Raw genomic sequence first — 16,196 nt, 5'->3', positions numbered from 1 at the left:
ATAACATTAAAATGTGGTATGCTCACACTTACTGCCTTAACAGTTAACTGATTAAACTGTGATTAATATTATAACCACAAAAGTGTTACGTTCACTTTGTTTTTGGGGTTCCATGTGGGAAATTTGGCTCTAAACCAAATCAAAATAGATTAAACCAATAAAAACAAAGTGTGTGTGAAAGTACAGATGCTGTTTATGGATGTGGTGTCTAACTAATCTACAAATATAGAATCAGAATCAGGTTTATTTGCCAAGTACATACAAGGAATTTGACTCCGGTTTAATGAATCTCTCTCAATGTACTTACACAGAAATAGAAATAACAGCTAGTGACATGGACAACAAAGCTGGACAAATAAAGTTGATGAATAGAAAAAATAGGTGTATATATAAATATTATATAGATATATAAAATAAAATAAAATAAAATAGAATAAAATGTCTATATACAACTCAAGTGGTGTGGAAGTTATAAACAATACAAATAGTGCAAAAAATAAATATTGAATAGATATAAACGGACTGTATGATTATATACAGTATGTAGCCTACATGTAAAGATGTATGTATACTGTATGTACAGTCAGTAGGATTTATATTGACAAAGACAGAAGATTATGTACATTTTACAAAAATGTGTGCATTAAATGCTGTAAAAAAAAAAATCTAGATCTAAAACGGCACAACAATACCTGTGTGTATTTTAGGAAATGACATTGTATTCTAGTAGTAGAGCGCTGGTTCTAGGTGCTGGGGATGAGGTGCCAGCCTACAACCACTAGAGGGCAGACTCTCACAAGAAATGGCCTCCATCAAGTAGCCGAATCCTCAGCGCTAAGAGACAGGTTGCATTTCATGGACCCGAAACTATATAATAAAGCCCATGTTATGTTCATATAGAAGTTGTAGTTCATTGAATAATGAACACTTTGATAACACTGTAAACCAACTGTAGGTCGACTATCCCGGATTAAACAATAAACATTTCCCACGTGAGAGGCGGTGTTTTAGTGCGGGAGCTCCGCCCACGGCTCCGCCTCGCTGAACACTCCATGGAAACCAAATCCAGCGCTTCCCAATCACAAGCCCCGCCCCTCGTCGTTCACTATTGGTTCAACGGAGAGGATTTAGGCCCGCCCCCCCTTCTCTGATTGGACAGAAACTCCAGCAATCAGGAAAGCAACACGGAAAAAGATCAGGAAAAAAAGTTGTGGAGTGAAGCCTGCAGCCTGAACGGATAACGTCTGTTACATGTTGCTGCGTAGTTCTTTAGTCGGAAACAATCAGCACAGAGCTTCAGGAGAAGCGAGGGAGGATAGGGAGAGCGTGACGGAGAACAAGAAGCCGGGTTTCGGCGTGGAAAGGAGCCGTTAACCAGCCCGGTTCACAGGAGGGCCAGGTGTGTTTGTCCGTTTCCAAGGACTGCCTCTGCTGATGTCACCGCAGAGAGGACAGCAGGACATCAGGACAGGTGCGCAGAGTAAAGTTGACTCGCTCGGATGAAGAGCCGTCACTGGACCGAGACAACAGCTTTTTGGACATCAGTTTTCATTTATTTTCGTTTTAAATAAGTTTTCTTCTCTGGGCATCTTGTGGAATATCCACTCCTCTCTGTTGGGACTGACAGGCTCTCACACTGACGGGGCTCACAGGGTCCGTCCTGCTCCTTCATAGCGAGCTGTTAACACCGTGGACGAAGCTGCTGCTGTTGTGTCTCTCTACTGCTGTGAACTGAGCTGGGGGGTGTAGTGTTGTGTTTTGTTGTGTGGTGTGGTGTGATTGTGGGATCGAGCCGCCCCAGCAGCATCACAACCACCTCTCTCCGCTTCACTGCGACACTGACGCAGCTGCTCTCATCCCAGTCCGCAGACAGGTGATGCTCGAGTAGATTCAATGGAAGGACAGAGCATCAACAGAGGGACTTTCATCTGAATCAAAGGAATGGAATACAACACGAGAAAGCAGCCTCAACTTCTCTAATCTGCGATGCTTTGTCCCGTGCGTCACTGTGTCCTGAAGCGTTGAAGGACAATCGTTGTTGGGACTTCCTGCCGGGTTTATAAGAGCTACCAACAATGTCCAAGACACTGAAGAAGAAGAAGCACTGGTCCACCAAAGTGCAGGAGTGCACCCTTTCGTGGGGGGGTTCCGGGGAGTTGGTGGCGGTGGTTGAGGTGCGAGGCGGAGCCGAGCTGGGAGAGTTCCCCCACCTCGGACACGTCGTGTCGGAGGCCATGGTGTGTCTCTCCGGGAGGTTCCCGTGCAGCGGGGACGTGCTGCTGGAGGTGAACGGCACTCCGGTCAGCGGACTCACCAACCGAGACACGCTGGCTGTCGTCCGCCACTTTCGGGAGCCCATCCGCCTGAAGACTGTGAAACCAGGTGTGTATTTAAATCACAAAGACCCCCCCTTCACACACACACACACACACACACACACACGACCAAAACAGTGCTATGTAGTGTGCTTACATTAACATGATTATTGAGAAGCTTGGGACAGGTGAGACTAGTATCATGATAAATAAGAGGGATTTGGGGAGTGCAACCTCCCAGCTGTGCCCCGTTGGGGTGGGGGGGGGGGGCATTGTGTTGATGGATCAGGTGTGTGCAGTCCTATGGATATTTGGAAGCTATATGTCTGCAGGTCAACAGTGTTTGTCAGCTGGCTTAAGCATATCTAAACTGTCTATCTGCATGCCTCACATTCCTTCATGTGGAGACATAACTCTTTCTTTAGTACAATCCTGCCAAACAACATCAGTGAGGGACCTGCTGTGTTTAAGCACGCTTGTTCATAGTGCCCACATCTGCATGCACTACAACATTAAACCTGCAGTAGGCAGAATATTTTTGGCATCATTGGGCAAAAACTCCACAATAACCATTCAGCATATTGTAATTCAAGTGTTCTGAGAGAAAACTAGACTTCTGCACCTCCTCATGGCTCTGTTTTCAGGCTTTAGAACATCTACAGTGCCCCATGACAGGAGACTTTGGCCAATCACAGGTCATTTCAGAGAGAGAGCGTTCCTATAGGCTGTTCATTCAACGGAGGCAGCTGTCAATAACTCGTAAACTCCGATCAAACTTGGCAGCGCTGATCAAATAAGAATTACTGTTCTGTTACTGTAATGCCTATTTCTCTCCTCAGTTGTGTTCAGAATCATCTTGTAGTGCACTGTTTAGCTGTAAAATTAGAAAGCTTGCTCCGGTTGGTGGGCGGTGCTTAGTATTTCCTCAACTGATCTCAACATGGCTGTCAGGTCACAAACTTTCTCATTTTACAGCTAAACAGTACACTACAAGATGTTTCTGAGAACATCTGAGGAGAGAAATAGGCATTACAGTAACAGAATATTGATTCATATTTGATCAGAGCTGCCTAGTTTGACCGTTTGATCAGAGTTGGTGAGTGATTGACAGCTGCTCAGAGACAGCAGGCTCCAGCTCGGATCTGATTGGTTGTTTTCTTCCAGTCTGTGAAATCTTTCATATGCCACTACTCACTGCAGCTTTATAGGGTAACTATACCATTTTCAAAATTCATACACGTTATTCCTATGGTCTAAGACAGTCCAAAAAATATCAGTAAACATGAACAAATCTCTCCCAAATCCCCAAACTAGAGCGCTAAAAGTCAAACTTGTGATGTCATAGGGTATAAAGTGTGGAGCTGCTCCATAGACGATGAATTGGGAGAGAGATGTTGTAGATGACACTGAGAGCACCCAGAGGAATGTTCTGAGTAGATGGGAACATCCTCTGCTTCACAACTGAGAACACTACGATAGAATAAAGCTCATTTGGGTATAAAAAAAGAAAACAACACAAAATCAGTGTCCCATTCATTGTCTATGGAGCAGCCCCAGATTTTATACCCTATGACATCACTAGTTTGAGATTTAATTCTCTGGTTTCTGTCTTTGAGTGAGAGCAGCTCATGTTCACAAATGTTGATTGTACTTTACTAGGCCATGAAAATAACATACTGGAATTCTGAATTTAGGCTGTTTTCCCCTGTAAGCATATCTAAATAGTCTAACTGCATGCTTCCTATATATTTGTGTGGAGACATAACATTTTCTACAATCCTGCCAAATAGCATCAGTGAGGGACCTGTAGTGTATAAGCGTACTTGTTCATATTGACTATATCTGTATGCACTAGAGCCTGTAATCTTCTTTGCATCCGTGCACAAGTGTTGCCTGTAACCTATCACACTCACATGCACGCACAAAGGCTCAACACACTGCTTTAATGTCATTGTAATTCTCTTGTCTTTGAGCTCAGCTAAAAGCTTATTGATTGGATTTATGTGTCTGTTATTACCTAACTTACAATTAGTATGCGCTTCTTCATGGCTCACAGACACGCGTAATGAGTGTGTGAAATGTGCCAAAACATACTGACAGTCAGACTCTACCAGTCATGTGGGACAGAAGGGGTGTGTGTGTTTGTATGGATGGATGGGTTTGATAGAGACACTGCTGAGTGCGGTGCTTTGCAAACACTTAGCCGGGATTTGTTAATGGTCGCCTTGCCAGCTTAGACAGTGTCGGCCTGCTTGCGCTTAGGTGAGTCCAAGTCTGTAATTGAATCAATTGGATCCATATGCTTAAATCCCCAGGATGCTGCGCTAAAGCCTGGCGACACAGTTTGACCATGACGGTCAGGCAGTTATAGTGGTTCTCTGTCCTTCAGCTATAGGTTGTCCTGTTGATTAGGGTCATTGGATGTGGTTGAAATCAGAATCACATGAGACCAAACTTTTCACTAATTATAGCACTTCAAACTAGGGATGCACGATACTGGATCGGATATCGGGCCGATACTGACTCAAATAGCTGTATCGGGTATCGGTGACAATGGGGCCGATCTATTCAATTCAATTTTATGTTTATATACTATATACATTATATACTGGAATTTTAATTCCTGTTTGTAACTTCTTACACGTATAAATCGTGTGCCTCAGACTCCAACACAAACTACACGGAAGCACCAAAACCGCAAAGTTGTAGACTGTAGTCTTGGTCTCCAGGGCCGGAGTCTCTGCTGTACTCTGCTCCTCTGTCTGCCTTCACTCACAGCTCGCTCCACCTCACGTTCATGCGCGCACACTCCACACTGCAGAAGAGTTAGTTTAGCTCTGAGAATATCTAGTGAATGTACAGTGGACGTTTGTGCAGAAATAACTGCTGCAGCTCCTCCAGACCAACAGAGGTTTCCCGTGTCTTGTGAATTGACGGGGCTCCGCAACGAGTTACGTTATCGTCTCTGACCGGGTGCCGGTGTCTCCCCTGTTCCCTCCGACCGCGGTCGGAAGGCTGAGGCAGGAAAAGCCAACACTAGGACCAGCATTGATTCATGGAGAGACCTTCGTCTGGTCAGCTAACATTACTGCCAAGCAGCTGAAATATAGAGTGATATTGTGCTTTTAGCTGACGTGTGTCGCCTCACTGTTTTGAGCGATGCTCGCTCACATTCAAGTAGCGCGTGCACACGGGCAAGCGCGAGCAACAGGACGCTGACTTTCGTTGACTTAACGGCCACAGGTGTCGCTGTTACAACCAATTTCTGATTCTTACAGTCCCTTTTAAGTTTTTAACAATTTGTTGCTGCATTGAAAAGGTTTACACTTTAATTGTAATTCCTGTTAATTTTGAAGATTTTGGTTTTCAATTTATTATTTTTATAATAAATAACAATTCAGTAAATTTTGTATTTATTTGTTACATTTTGATTTACAAAGTTAGGAAAGAAATGTTTAAGTCAAGCCTGATGTTGCCTTAAACATAAAAGAATGATCCCAGTCACTTCTACTAGGGATGCACCGATCCGACTTTATCAGTCCCGATAGCGATACCTGGGCTTTAGGTATCGGCTGATACCGAGTACCGACCTGATACCAGTGTCTAATTAATAAGCTGTAGGCCTCACTGTGTGGAAGTGACTGGGATCATTCTGTTATGTGTACGGCAACATCAGGCTGGACTTACATTGCTTTCCTAACTTTTTAAAACAAAATGTAGCAAATAAATACATAGCTATACATTTACTGAATTGTATTTATTATTAAAATAATAAATAAAAATCCCCCCAAAAATCTGCAAAATTAATTGCAATTCAAGTGTAAACCTTTTTAATGCAGCAACAAATTGGTCAAAACTTTATCAGGAATTAAAATTCCAGTATATAATGTAAATAGAATCTATAAAGAATTGAATTGAATAGATCGGCCCCATTGTCACCGATACCCGATACAGCTATTTGAGTCAGTATCGGCCCGATATCCAATCCGGCATTGGTATCGATGCATCCCTATTGCTGGTGTGCCATTTATTATTTTAATGATAAATAACAATTCAGTTGATTTATAGCTTGGATTTATTTGTTACATTTTGATTACAAGTTAACAAAGCAATGTTTTAAGTCCAGCCTGATGTTTTCTTACACATAACAGAATGATCCCAGTCACTTCCACACTGTGAGGCATACAGCTTATTAATTAAACACTGGTATCGGATCGGAACTCGGTGTCGGCCGGTACCAATAGCCCAGGTATCGCTATCAAGACTGAATATCCCTTCTTCAAACACACATTGGAGGCATCCAGTATGATAATGTTGTATTGGTTGGGCTGTGTATACTAGAGTTTCCTTGTGTTAGGACATTAGAATCAAGTTTGTCAAAAGTGCATTTTCTCTGTGTTTTAACAACATGTTTTAACTCCCTGTTATGTAATGTTAGTTGTCTGTTAAGTGATGCTCGAGCCACGCTTTGACATGCGCAGGCTGCTTACCATAGACTTCCCTTCGGGGCCCTCGCTGTGTGTTTATATCTCTGTCCCCTTCCTCATGATTAATTCAAACGTCATCCATCATTGATGGCTCGCTCCGTGCCAAGATGAGGTGGCTGATGGGCGGATCAAATGTTGGCCGACTGGCGTGGATGTAAACTTGTATTCTCGTGAGATTCGCAAAGTTGGGAGGGAGGATAAATGCTAGAGGAGTTTTGAGTTAATTATAGGTGAGATTTGTGTGTCTATTTCTAAAGAAACGGCACAGTGTTGCATGTGTGCCAAAAACAAAAGTTACATCAGCCTGAAAGGGGAGGATTTACATTTTTTCAATGTGTCTCCCTGTTGGATTTTTTCCCCTCTCTCCCTCTTTGCTGCCTAGTTTGTCTTTACTTTATCTTCTCCCCTTAGATGATTTTGCCTTATCATCACATTTTGCCTCTCCCGCTCATCTCTGGTATTTTCTTTCCTTTGCTATATTATTTTGTATTTCGCTCTGATTCTCACTTTTTCCTTGGAACCATCCCTTCCAATCCTATACCATCACCAGTATACTATGTTCTGTTTTTTCACTAGCCACTACATACATCTAACAAATCTTTAAAATGTTGCACAACTTTTGTTCAGAATCTGCAACTGTTAAGGGAGTAATTTCTACCTCCCTGCCATGACAATCACACGCTCAGCTCCTAAATCAAACATGATTTTGCACCGTCGCTACAGCTGAGACTGCTCGACACTTCCCCACTGCACTGTCGGGACAGAAAACAGAAGTTTGCCTGGAGTGGTCCTCTGGCTCCAGACCAGGCGATGCACTCAGTATGCAGCTCCCATCCAGAGAGAGGAGCAAGGCAATAGGCAGTAACCTTGAGGGGGCGATTGAGAGTAGAGGCGTATAGTGATACAGATACCTATTGCAGCTTAGAGACTTGTGAGTGGGCAGCTCATTGATTAATGCCGTAAACAGACTTGGATCTGCTTGTTTTTGCCTCGTGGAGCTTAATGGATGGACCATTTAGCTCTCGGGTCCCGGAGCAAACTAGATTCACAAATCAGGTCTAAAATGGAAACTGGGAAAAGGGTTTTCAAAACCTTCTACCTTCTCTGAAAAAGCCTGAAAGATAATCAATGATAATGATATACGGAGATGACAATGGTTCACATTATACAGTGCTACTCCAGAGATTCTATCTGAACACAGTATATGAATACATTTCTGAAGGCAAGGTACAGCTGGAAAAACACTCATCATAGAGCAAAGTGTTTCCTGTGGGGTTAAGTGTTCTTCCCTGTAAAGTTATAGACTGAAACATCTATGCAATTACTAAAAACATTTAATGTCAAAAAATCTTTTGGTAACTTTGGTTGATAAATTTACTCTAATGCTTGAGAGTATGAGCTGTAGTGGCATTATGGCCGTACCTCACTGCTTTAATGTCATGTAATGGTAGGCCTGTCACGATAATTACGTTATCGACATACTATATATGGACAGGACCTTGATCATTTTTACGTTATTGACTTATCGTACGAGGTATTGACACAACCTCGAAATTTTGTAAGTTATCGACTTAATATACGATATATGAACATAACCTCGATCATTTTTATGGTATCAACTCATAATACGACATGGACATGAACATCAGTAATTTTTACGATCGACTAATCGTACGATATATGGACATGACTTTGGCAATTTTTACGTCATCGGATTAAAGTGCTATATACTGTATGTACATGTCCTCAATAATTTTTACGTAATTGTTTTATCGTACGATATATGGACATGACCTCGATAATTTTTACGTTATCGACTTATCGTACGATATATGGACATGACCGTGATAATTTGTACCTTATCGACTTATTATTATTATTATTATTATTATTATTATTTTAGTCAACATGATGCCAGAATAAACAGCAGGTATTCCTTGGGCATTGTGCAGACATTGCACATTTCAACGTGAATCATAATACATCATCATTAATACAAGCGCTCAGTGACGCCAGTATACATTAATTTAGGGCAGTGATTATCCTATGACGCTTTCTTTCTTCATAAAGTTGCAATGGATGTTTACTAAAGGGAAAGAAGTGTTTATAGATATTTTTATTTTCAGTAATGTTTTATTCAGAAGATGAATGAGGTCTTGAAAATCCCCAGGAGTCCTCTAGCTACAGAGGAGCATTTATATTTTGAGTGTACATCCGTAACACAGCTTCTAGTAGCTATACCTAGAGTATCTAGTGAGAAATGAACTGCAAAAATGTGTAATTTCATACAATCCCACTCCACTTAATACCCAAGGAGAGGTGATAAAAATGAGCTGCTCTCAGTTTTTTATTTACCATTTTCATTTAGGAGAGCGAGCCATGGATAACTAAAGTACTTGATGGATCCCACCGGGGGCTTTTATTCTGATATGCACATTAAATCATGACAAATTCAGTTTTTAGTTATTGTCTTAGATCTAATAGACTCTATTCAAGCGTGCAGTCCTCTTTTTTTTTTTTTTTTTAAACTAAAGAGACCAGAAAAGCATCCTGAGGACAAATGATGCCATAAGGAATCCAGGTAACAAGAAGTTTGAATAATTGAGTGAGAGATAATTGCAGTGTTTTTTTTTTTATTCCACCTGTTGGGCTTTCTTCAACAGAGACAAACTCAAAGGACCCTCCTGTCCTCCTCGGATCCTCTTACACTGTTATACATCACCAACCTGTGATGTTTAGAGCGTCCCAGGACTGAATTTTTGATGAAGTGTTTTAATTGACCTTGACGTACCTACTTTCCCTCCAACCTGCTTTGTCTGTTTCTACGCTGTTTGGTTCATTACATTACAATCTCCCATAATCCCATAACTACCTGAAAATGTTTACCAAACCTGTTGCATTCAGCTGGGGAAAGTGAGAGTTGCACCGTGTACTCAAACTAAATATGTGTGCCTGTTATTTTTCTCAACTAATCAATTAATTTGTTTTGTCTATAAAGGGTCAGTTATAATTTCCCACAGCTCGAGGTGGCACCATCAAAGAGAAACAGCCCAAAACCCAAAGATATTTGGTTTACTATAATGTATGACACAGAAAAACAGCAAATCCTCACATTAGAGAAGCTGGAACCAATAAATTAAAAAATGACTAAAAAGATTAGAAGATTATCAAAATGGCTGCCGATTTATTTTCTGTCTCTTGGCTAATCGATTAATCAACTGATCATTGCAGCTCTACTAGTATTCATGTCATAGATTGTATAGAAGAAGTGGACGTACTCACCGTGACGTCACCCATTGGTTTCTGGTCTGCCGTTTTGAAGCCTCGAGTTCAGCATTTTGATCGTCGCCATCTTGGTTTTTTGCAACCAGAAATGACACAAGTGGGTGGAGCTAAGTACAACCGAACACTGAATAAGACATTATTAGGCGATCAAAATGGTTATAATTAACTTTCATGAACTGAAAACACACGACAAGGGTTAAGAGGTAGCGACCTGTCAATCACAAAGTAGCCCCGCCCTAAAGCATCCCCTGCTTTATGGTCTATCTGACTCTAAATGGGACCATCATTTACTAAATGAACATCATGCTGTATTGAAGAAGACTTAAAACTAGTGATTGAGACCATAAACTCAAGTTTACAATGTTTACTGAGGTAATAAATCAAGAGAGAAGTAGGCTCATTTTCTCATAGACTTCTATACAACCAGAGGAGTCGCCCCCTGCTGGCTATTAGATGGAATGCAAGGTTAAGGCACTTCCACATGGCCTTCACTTCTCAGACCCCGGAGTTGCTCACTGGTTCATGTTGCAGTTTGGCCTGTTGCGGCCATTATCAATAGGGGGGTACCTGCTGTCTCCATCTCTTTTACGACGTCTGTAGGTTGCAAGTTGTTGAGTCTTAGCAGAATCCCCCACCAAAGATGTTGATGTCTTTGACTATTGAAAGTGTTCCTGCTTCCAGAATCTATTGCTGATGCATTTTGCATGCAAGTCTCATTTTATTCTGAAGAATGAGAAAAATACACCACCAAATTTCTTTTTTATTATGCTGCTACAGAACAGATTTTTTTTTAGCAACCTTAACATCATATGGTAATTTGCTACTTTTTTTTCTCCTCTCCAAATTACGCAACCTCAGTTTTTTTTTTTTTTTTTGCCTCACTGGTGTTGTCATATTGAGGGTAACACTTCATACGTTTGCCATCAGCAGCGCAGCGGAGCAGTAAGCGCACTGTCTGTGTTAATGTGGTCGCCCTCCTCAGCCCCCTCGGTGCAGTCAGTGCTTCTATGACTAAGCTGCTCCAAACCAGCTGAGGGGAGCTGTCAGGATCTCTCAGGTTCTGTGGCTCCTTCTCCCCACAGCAAATGTAACTTCTGTTCCAGTCACTGGCTGCCTTTGTCATATGTGAGACTAACAGGGTAGCCCAGGTTTGTCTCAGAATTTACATTGTAAAGAAGGTGAGAATTTCACTGTAACCAGACAACTAAGGCACCAGAATACAGCCCTTTCTCTTTATCATTTGAGTGCACAAAAAAACAAGGTCCATGAACAATACTTGACCGTAGCAGACACCCTCAGAACAGTTTCAAATGAAATACAAAATAATCCAGTTCCTCCTCCCAGCTCGCGCTCTTCCTGCAGCTCTAAAACACGGAGGCCATTCAGTATTCCGAGCTTTCCTGGCACCCTTCTCTGTGCTCTCTCTGCTGCATCCTATTTTCTGTGTGTGTGTGTGTGTGTGTGTGTTTAAGTGTATGCGTATCGCAGCTGTACACCTGATGTGACATCCACCCATCATCCCCTCCCACTGGCTGCTCTCCCGGCTCATTCCCCAAACCTGTCACACTTCTCCGCCCTGCCAGCCTGTCAGCGGCGAGGGACGGCGGTGCGAGCGGATGGGCCCCCATACGGCAGCGGCTGCTCTGAATACCAAAGCACGCCTCCGACGCCCTTTTCCATCTCCTCCATCCCTCTGTGGAGCAGAGCAACTCGCAGCTCTGCACCGCCTCACCATCTCCTCGTCCACTCCCTCCTGTCTAACAGTAGTTTACACCTCTGCCTCCTCCTGTCTTACATTTCTTTCCTCCTTTTCCTGCAGTGCATGACAAACACAGTCAGTCGAGGAAATGAATGATGGAAGGAGGAGAATGAAGGTTTGCCCGATATGATTGCTGCATAATTTTTACAGTCTTGGAACCATCAGCGAAAGGCAGAGCTCCCCAAATCGGCCCCAGATGTTCGGTGACACGGGCATCCCTCTTCATTCTACCTCGCTGATGCTGTCCATAGAGCCGCATTGCGGTAACGAACAGGCCAGCAACAAAGATAGCATTTTCAAATCAGCCATGCCTCTTCTCACTGGCAGGCACCATGACTTGGCAGGCATGTGTAAAGGCAGTGGAGAAGAGTGCGTGCTGATTCACCAAGACTGCCTCTTTCTGCTCACCGACTGGTCGTGCTGCGATGTCAGCAGCAGCAGCAGCAGCAGCAGCGTGTGCAGGTTGCTGCTGGTGGGAATGGAAGGTGTAGTTTAGAGACACACACACACACACACAGAAAGTCTTCCTCAGAGACTCCTGCCCTCCTTCCCTCAGCTTGACTCCTAATTGGTCTCCCTCTAACAGCGAGACATCCCTGCAGCTGTTCCTCCCTTTTCAGATAAGATGAGGTCAGCATCTAAGCAGTATATATATATATATATATATATACACAGTATAACAGCTCCTATATCATGAGGAACAATATCCTCCTCTGCTGCATCACACAAATTTTCACCCATTTTTACTGAAAAGATGCACATTGTTTAAGCTAAGTTTCACTGCGATTTAATGTTTCTATGCTCCTAAAAGTTATGTTTCTTGCTGCTAAACAGGCGTCAACACTAACTTTAAATAGTGGTTGCCACCCTGGCAACCAGGCATCAGCTTTTGGTTTCTGAAACTGAAAATATGGTTGCCATTTTTAGTTACCTTATTACCTCCGCCAAGGCCCAGGAAGGAGGTTATGTTTTCACCGCCGTTGGTTTGTTTGTTTGTTTGTTGGTTTGTTGGTTTGTTGGTTTGTAGATTTAGCGTTTTTTCATATTAAACTCTGTGAAATTACAGTTGAGTTGGACCGGAGCACACTTGGTGATTGTTGGAAAGAGTAACGACGACGGTTTAGGTGAGTTTTATTTTGTTTCTGTCCAGTTTGAATGAAATGTTTTACGCTGCTCCGCTACGTACAGCTGATCTCAACATTAACAAAAATACATGTGGATGATGGCGCAAGCTGAACGGAGAGGGGGGCAGTCGGGCAGCTTGGCGGAGGTCTGCGCTCTCCGAGTGCCATTCTAGTTGACTAATTAAGATACTATGCAGTTATACGTCAGCTTCATAATGAAAATATAACTTAAAAGAATAAAAGCTTTATTACAGTAACCAAACAAAATTCTTTGTAGTTTGTGTTTTACCCCAAGTCATAATTCCATCTCTAATATCCATTTTATATTGCTGAGAAAACATCTCCTACAAACAACTAGATTTATTAGAGTTTCTCACCAAAAAACTTTACTTTACCTTTGCTGAATAGTCATTTTCACTGAGCAGAGCTTGAACATCTCATAATATAATTCAATGGGACCTCAGTTAACGTTAGCAGCTCCGAGCAGGACTGTGCTGCCCACCGGCTCCCAACAGATAACATTACTAGCTGTCCTTTTTTTTAATTTCAACACAGATTTGTTGTTCAGTGTCACATTGTCAGGGAAATAATAGGGTGCACCCTGATTTTGAATGCTTTTTTTCTCTGCCATGACAGCGTGCAAATGCGTCATTGTGGATGCTTAACTGTCAGAAAGAATTAAAGAGGAATCGATAGTCACAGAGGCATGAGATGCCAAGAAATCGGACAACTAGGAACATGTTATCATTGGGAACCGATTCTCTATTCCCGTCCCCTGCGTTTTCCCTGTCAGCCAAAGTGACGGATGGCCTGACAATTTTATCCGCCACCGGCAACAATTTACCTGCATTTGGCGGGTGCTAATTTCAGACCCTGGTTGCCACTAGGGGTGGGCGATATATCGAATATACTCGATGTATTGCGGCTTGTACTTCCTGGGATGTAGTAAAAGACTCAATCGCCAACATTGATTATAAATATGAACTATGTTTTTAAACTGCCGGCATGAGTGACCTGACAATCATTACTGTCGAGCGCTGCAAAAGGACACTGATCACCACAGTTAGAGGGAAACAAGATATTTTTGGGGCGCTGCTTCTGCTAATGAAATATAGTGAAGACAAAATGTAGAGAAACAAAAACTCTGTTTTATTTTCTCAGGCTATGCATCAACCAACTTTCACATTTCAATTTTCAAAAAATAAACTCCAAAACATTTGATTTTTTTGTTTTGCGGGGTGAAAGATTTTTTTCCATAAAAAAAATCCTCCCTCTACTGTTTTTCATACACATCAGAGGGAATAGCATCAATGCTCTACGAGAAACTACGAGAAAGTCAGAAATTCAGAAATTCAATGACTGGCACAGCGATGGTATTGCAACTGTTTTGGTAACTGTTGCCTGGGTTTTTCCCATTAACATTGTCATGCTTTGCTGCACTGCCACTGACTCTCTGATAAGGAGTCTCCCCCCCGCCCCCTCTCCTTGTGAGGCAAACAGCAGGGGGTAGCTGGGCTGGAGAGAGCTGCTATCACACAATAAGTGGTTTTGCACCACCATCTGATCCTGATGTGTCTGAGGACAGATCGTCCACAGGCTGATTAACAAAGAAACTCTCCCTTTTGTGTAGCAGACAGCATCTTGGTTCAGAAAAGGAAATAGAGACGATGTGACGTAAATGGACTGTTATGAATCAATACGCAGGTGCAGATGTGGAGAGAGGGGTACAGCCGACAGGTTATCTGATAGTTGATTGAAGCGAGTTTCCTCCAGATGCACACTCACTGCCCTCTGCGGAGAGCCTATTTGGGGACTTTGTTTCTGGCTGGCTCTGTATGAAACGTCCCTGTGGTGTTGCAACAGAGGCAATAACAGGGACAGAGTAGAGAGACGAGGCAGCTGGCACATCGCTGCTTCAGAAATCTTCCTGAGAAGGATCCTCTTTTGAAGGATGCGTTGGATTTAAAGTATGAGGATAAAAAAAAGAAATGACTAACAGGTTTAGAGGAAAGAAAATGGGGTCAAAGAGGGAGGAGTGCAGACAATAGGAGGGAGAAGGAGCAAGAATAGCAGGAGAAGAAGATTGGAGAGTGAGGAACAGACGAGAAAGAGCAATAATAATAATCTCACGGCTGAAAAGCATTACGTTCCCATTAATCACGATAATAGTATTGATTCTCTGTTGTGACTGTCTGAAATGATTCTACCCACTGTTCATCAAGGCAACATTTACTATTTCAGACTCTCTGCTCAGTCGGTATTTCCAATCATGTCAAGTCTGTGTGAGCTCCCTGCATATGTGTGTGTGCAAGCATGCATGATAATGAAAAATTAAGGCACATCTGAATTGGTTTCCACTTCTGGTTGCCTTTTGAGGCCAAACACAATTATTGAGAAGGAGAGCGTGCTTCCGTTGCCATGCTTTTGAATGCTGCCAACGTATCCTGTCTTTTAATTTTGCTCATAGTCCTTACTGCATCTCTGTTCTGTGACACTGAGTGCTGCTTTCTTGGATTCATCTCAGGAGTTTAATTTGGAAGGTAATGATGAGACTAAGACGGATTGCCTCTGTGTAGTGTGGACTTGCGCATCCCTCTGTCCCTCCAGTTGGGATCGTTCTTTACACTCTGGGTAATAAATCAGCTGAGAGGACTCAATCTCGGAGTTCAATCTCCTGGCAGGCTGTGGTACTTCAGTCTTGGCCCCGTGCCCGCGCTGATGGGCCTTCGTCAATACTCATTCTGCAGGCGCAGCCCACTCAGCTGTTTAGTCGTGGTACTCCACCTCAAAGAATCGTTTTCGGCCCATTCTGCTCGCGCCCGTGACAACATCTCATATCAGACAGATGTAAAGCCCACCGCCCTCCACACACACAGTAACCACCTACTCAGCCAGCTGCTGCTGTGGCCCTTTCTGCTGTTGTTTCTGCCAAACCTCTGCATGGGAGAGTATTTCATGTCAGTGACATGATCTACAATACACGGAAATACATGGAAGCTTCCTCGTGTCTTTTTTTAAACCCCTTAAAACCCAGCTGCCTACCGGCGGGTTAGGTTTTATGGTTTGTGGGTAGGGTTAGATGATAATCAACATAGGGATGTCACGTGAACCGATAGTTGGTTACCAAGTCAATTCCAAAATGTATGTTTTTCTACAGTACCTCATGTACCATAGTTACCAGGGGTCAGGGCTCGAGACTAACGTGGTTGTCCCGGGGACCATAGAA

At 42.8% G+C, this 16,196-nt stretch overlaps 1 protein-coding gene across 3 annotated transcripts in view; it reads left to right on the top strand.

Annotated features, from left to right (window-relative positions):
* Window positions 1–1,178: 1,178 nt before the first annotated feature.
* magi3a (membrane associated guanylate kinase, WW and PDZ domain containing 3a) overlaps window positions 1,179–16,196 on the top strand; it is a 184,764-nt gene continuing 169,746 nt past the window's right edge. For 2 of the 3 annotated variants that reach the window (XM_074642454.1, XM_074642453.1), the window contains exon 1: window positions 1,180–2,382. In XM_074642454.1, coding sequence (XP_074498555.1) covers window positions 2,076–2,382 — 307 coding nt within the window. In that variant the 5' untranslated portion in view covers window positions 1,180–2,075. Of the gene's footprint in view, window positions 2,383–16,196 lie in introns of all 3 variants that reach the window. The other variant, XM_074642456.1, reaches the window with a different exon arrangement.

This window comes from Sebastes fasciatus, chromosome 8 (assembly GCF_043250625.1).
Source record: "Sebastes fasciatus isolate fSebFas1 chromosome 8, fSebFas1.pri, whole genome shotgun sequence".
Lineage (NCBI taxonomy): Eukaryota > Metazoa > Chordata > Actinopteri > Perciformes > Sebastidae > Sebastes > Sebastes fasciatus.
This window is presented reverse-complemented; position numbering and strand designations above follow the sequence as displayed.